Genomic DNA, 4,163 nt, shown 5'->3' with positions numbered 1-4,163 from the left:
ACTTCACCATCAGCTGCTCCATCCAGCCACAGTACCCAGGAGGCTCCTTCCAGCTCACCTTCACCTCCTCCAACTCAACACACAACTACACCCAACCAGCTGTCAATCACTCTGCCTACTTCCTGTTTCCTGAAGCAGAGCCCGCCCACCAAGGAAGCTACAGCTGTGTTTATCACCTCTATGTTTTCTCTCATAACTTCTCCTCTGAGAGCCGTCTGCTCTCCGNGCTGTCAATCACTCTGCCTACTTCCTGTTTCCTGAAGCAGAGCCCGCCCACCAAGGAAGCTACAGCTGTGTTTATCACCTCTATGTTTTCTCTCATAACTTCTCCTCTGAGAGCCGTCTGCTCTCCGTCACTGTCTCAGGTAAGCTGACTGTTTACATGCAGGTTTGGAAAAGATGATTGGTCCACACTGACTGAAAATGATCAGCTGACCACATGTTGTTTCTGGAATGACACTGTGACGACGGGTCCATGTCATTGGTCCGACATGCCATTAGTCCAACGGTCCGCGGTGCTGAACGGCTCTCGGCGGGCGTATTTCTACCTTGATGGTGCGCCGCGACCGGCTCTGGGTCAGCTGGGAAAGGCTTGAGGCGGAGCAGGCTCACGGCTTATGTGTTTGTCACTTTCTTTTTCATTTTAACCCACACCATGATCTTTTCCTGACCCTAACCAAGTGGTTTTTGTGCCTAAACCTAACCAGACCTTAACCACAGGGCATCATGATGATTTCGGAACGGACTTCAGAACAATGAGTTTAATATGGTCGTAACAATGGGATGTCGACCCAATGGGCAGTTCCCATGACAACTGTCATTGTGTCACACGTGTCATAGGCGCTAACTTGTCTGATGTCTTCTACCATTTAGAACAGTGGTTCTGAAATGGGGGTACTGTACCCATGGGGGTATGTGAAGGCACTCCAGGTGTACGTGAGATTTTAAAAAAGATATATTTAAAATTAGCATCCATTCAAAAAAAAATTAAAAAAGTCTTTAGTTATTTTTATATCTTTATTTCCAAATAGTTCAAGAGAGACCACTACAGATGAGCAATAATATGCACACTGAGTTTTAAATGTTTTGTTGATGAATTTTCAAATGTTTGAAATTTGAAAGTGTCTAGTTACAAAGTTTATTAAATCAGACACTGATGGCACAGCACTGTGTATTTCATCTGTTTTTTTCAACCAAAAATGCTTTGTGCTGGTTAGGGGGTATACCCCCTAACCAGACACTGAAGTCTTCTAAATCAGTGGTTCTCAACCTTTCGTCAGTGATGTATACATCACAGGGTGGCATGTCACAGTAACCAATGGTAATTGAAAACTGGGTCCATGGGTGGAACTTCACACTGAGGTGTGAAACATGACGTATCCTGAGTAACTGAGTTCAAATGGCTGATGATCAAAGGAGGCCACAGCAGCCCTTTTCTAAGAGGGCTGAACTTACAGGACGAGTCTTTACCTGTTCAGTTTAGAGTTACACAAATGAACAAAAATCATCTGTGGAGTCCAGTGATCCCAACAGACGTGCTGGAGCTTCTGTGATTGGTCACAGCAGAGGGTGATTCCCATAGTGAGACACTGAGCGAGGGTCAAAAGAGAACCAGACACTGAAGCTGTTTGTGGTTTGTTCTAGTTTACACCTGAGTACTGACTGTTTAATGTCACAGATACAGCTAGAGGCTTCACTGTATCGGCCTACTGTCTGGTAGGGAAACACCCACATGTCAGCCCACATAGAAAAGTCTCACTAAAGTCACCTCAGGTTTATTTCTACAGATTATTTGACAGGTTCGACGTGACGTGACAATTGTCCATGTGTTTCAGCACCAGATCCAACACCTTTCATCATCAGAGCCGTCGTCCTGCCACTGATTCTGCTGTTGGAGAATATGGTCCTTTACTTCTACTTTAAGGTACTGACACGTGTCTGTTGTTTAGACCTGTGACTGACATGAAGCACTCAGTCTGTGTTTATTGAAGTGAAGAAAGGAGTGATGCAGGAAGTCACATGTGTGTGCTGTCATGTGTCTCCAGGCCAGCAGGGGGCAGAAGGTGGCCAGACAGGAGAACATTGAGCTGGATTATTATAACCTGGGTGTTTCTGCAGCTGAAGGAGGGCCGACTGAAGAGGAAGGAGCTCAGGGAGCAGAGTAGCACCTCCAAGGAGCTCACCTCACATCCACATGGGTTTTTATACGCATGTTCCCTTTAAACCAGAAGGATGGAGTTATGATATTATGTTATATACTATATTTTTCTTACTGTCAACATGAAAAGACCAAATCAACAAGGTGTTAGTCTCTTCATGCTGTCTGACTTCCTGTCAGCTCCGAGCCCATTGGTTCCTACTGAAGACGTCAATCTTTAAAAACACAAATATAAAGTTTCATCTGAAAACTAGACTTGAAAGCAGGTATACTGGAGTCGGAGCAGCCGGCGCCGTTCAGAACCAAAGATACACCAACACAGGTCCATCAGGAACAATGTTGGTCAGATAATGTTTTATATTAAATAAAATAAACGCCTCAGAAAGTTCAATCAATATTAGAGCAGCTCCAGACTTTATACCCTGTGACATCACAAGTTTGATTTTGGATTTAGCAGAAAGGTGTACATGTTTACTAATGTTTCTTTTTACCTGCCATAGACCACAGGAGTGACATGTATGAATGCTGAAAATGGGTGTGGTTCCCCTTTAATCTTGTGATGACTGATTTGTTTATTTCATAACACTGTTGCTTAATTGTGTAACGAAGGAATTTACTTATTGATGTGCTGGATGTTTTTCATTTTCATGTTTATTTGATAGGGACAGATACATATACATAGAGAATTGCACCACAATTAACCATTGCAATGTATCACAGAATTTATAGCTACTGCTAATTTCCAATGCCCGTCCCTAGAAGGGCCATTAAAAAAGAAAACATACAAAACAACATACACATACACAACAACAACAAATACACATATTTACATACAGATACACATCATGCATATTTTATACCTACCCTACCTCCCACCCCACCCACCTACCCACTCCTACACATGACTACATAACTGATTACCTTTTAAAAATTCCTTCAGTTTAATTTTAAAATGTTGACAGTTTTGTTCTGTTTTAAGTTGGATAGGCAGTCCATTCTATATATTAGCTCCCTTTATGACAAAGGATGTCTGGCCAAAGGAAGTCTTCCGGTACGGCAGTTCCCTGCAGTGGTATTCCTAGTGACCAGTCCCACAGCCTGTAACGGTCGCACCATGTCACTGAGAACCTGAGGGGCCTGGCCATGTAAACACCTGCGTATAAGATTGGCATTTGCAAATGCAATACAGTTGTCAAAGCTGAGCATGTTCTGGTCCCACAGGACATGACAGTGGTGCGATCTTATCGGCCTTTTGCCTAAAATCTTTATTGCACAATTGTATAGCCTCTCCAGAGGTTTAATCACTGATGGGCTGGCCTGAGACCAGGAAGTGACACAGTAGCTAAGGTGTGAAAAGATCATTGAATGCATATATGTTTTGGCTGCATCAAATGTCAGACAGTCTCGGATTAGTCTAAATGTGTACATATTAATTTTAACCGTTCTGCACATTTTTTTAACATGTTTGTCAAATTTCAGGTGAGTGTCCAGCATTAGACCTAAATATTTTACCTCAGAAACTTGACTGATTAGCTGTCCATTGATCTTAATGTCTAGTTCAGTTGATGTGGGCCATCTTCCAGAAGAAAAGCAAATGGATACCGTTTTTTTTACATTGAGCGACAAACACGCATTTCCAAGCCAATGGGCTATTGCTTCCAGATGTTTTGAGAGTTGTTCTGAAACTGCGGCAGCTGTTTTTCCATGAGCATATATGACGGCGTCATCTGCATACATCTGGAAACCAGCCCCCTGACATGCTTCAGGCAGGTCATTAATGTATAAACTAAAGAGTATCGGTCCTAACACCGAGCCCTGTGGAATTCCGGTTTTTATCTTTAAAAATGAGGATTTTTTGTTGTTAATGATGACACATTGTTCACGGTTCCAAAGATATGATTCAAACCACGATAACGTTTTTTCAGAAAAACTATACTTGGAAAGCTTGGAGATGAGGATGTTATGCTTTATGGTATCGAAAGCCTTCCTTAGATCAAGGAAGACC

General features: G+C 42.6%; 1 protein-coding gene across 1 annotated transcript in view; it reads left to right on the top strand.

The window, feature by feature from the left end:
• The window catches only part of LOC126395947 (uncharacterized), an 82,251-nt gene extending 79,733 nt beyond the window's left edge, over positions 1–2,518 (top strand). The window contains exon 9 of the mRNA XM_050053750.1: positions 2,046–2,518. Within this exon, the coding sequence (XP_049909707.1) occupies positions 2,046–2,165 (120 nt within the window). The 3' untranslated portion in view covers positions 2,166–2,518. The remainder of the gene's footprint in view (positions 1–2,045) is intronic.
• The last annotated feature ends 1,645 nt before the right edge of the window (positions 2,519–4,163 follow it).

This window comes from Epinephelus moara, chromosome 9 (genome assembly GCF_006386435.1).
Source record: "Epinephelus moara isolate mb chromosome 9, YSFRI_EMoa_1.0, whole genome shotgun sequence".
Classification (NCBI taxonomy): domain Eukaryota; kingdom Metazoa; phylum Chordata; class Actinopteri; order Perciformes; family Serranidae; genus Epinephelus; species Epinephelus moara.
The sequence above is the reverse complement of the archived record's forward strand: the minus strand, read 5'-3'. Positions and strand labels throughout refer to the sequence as shown.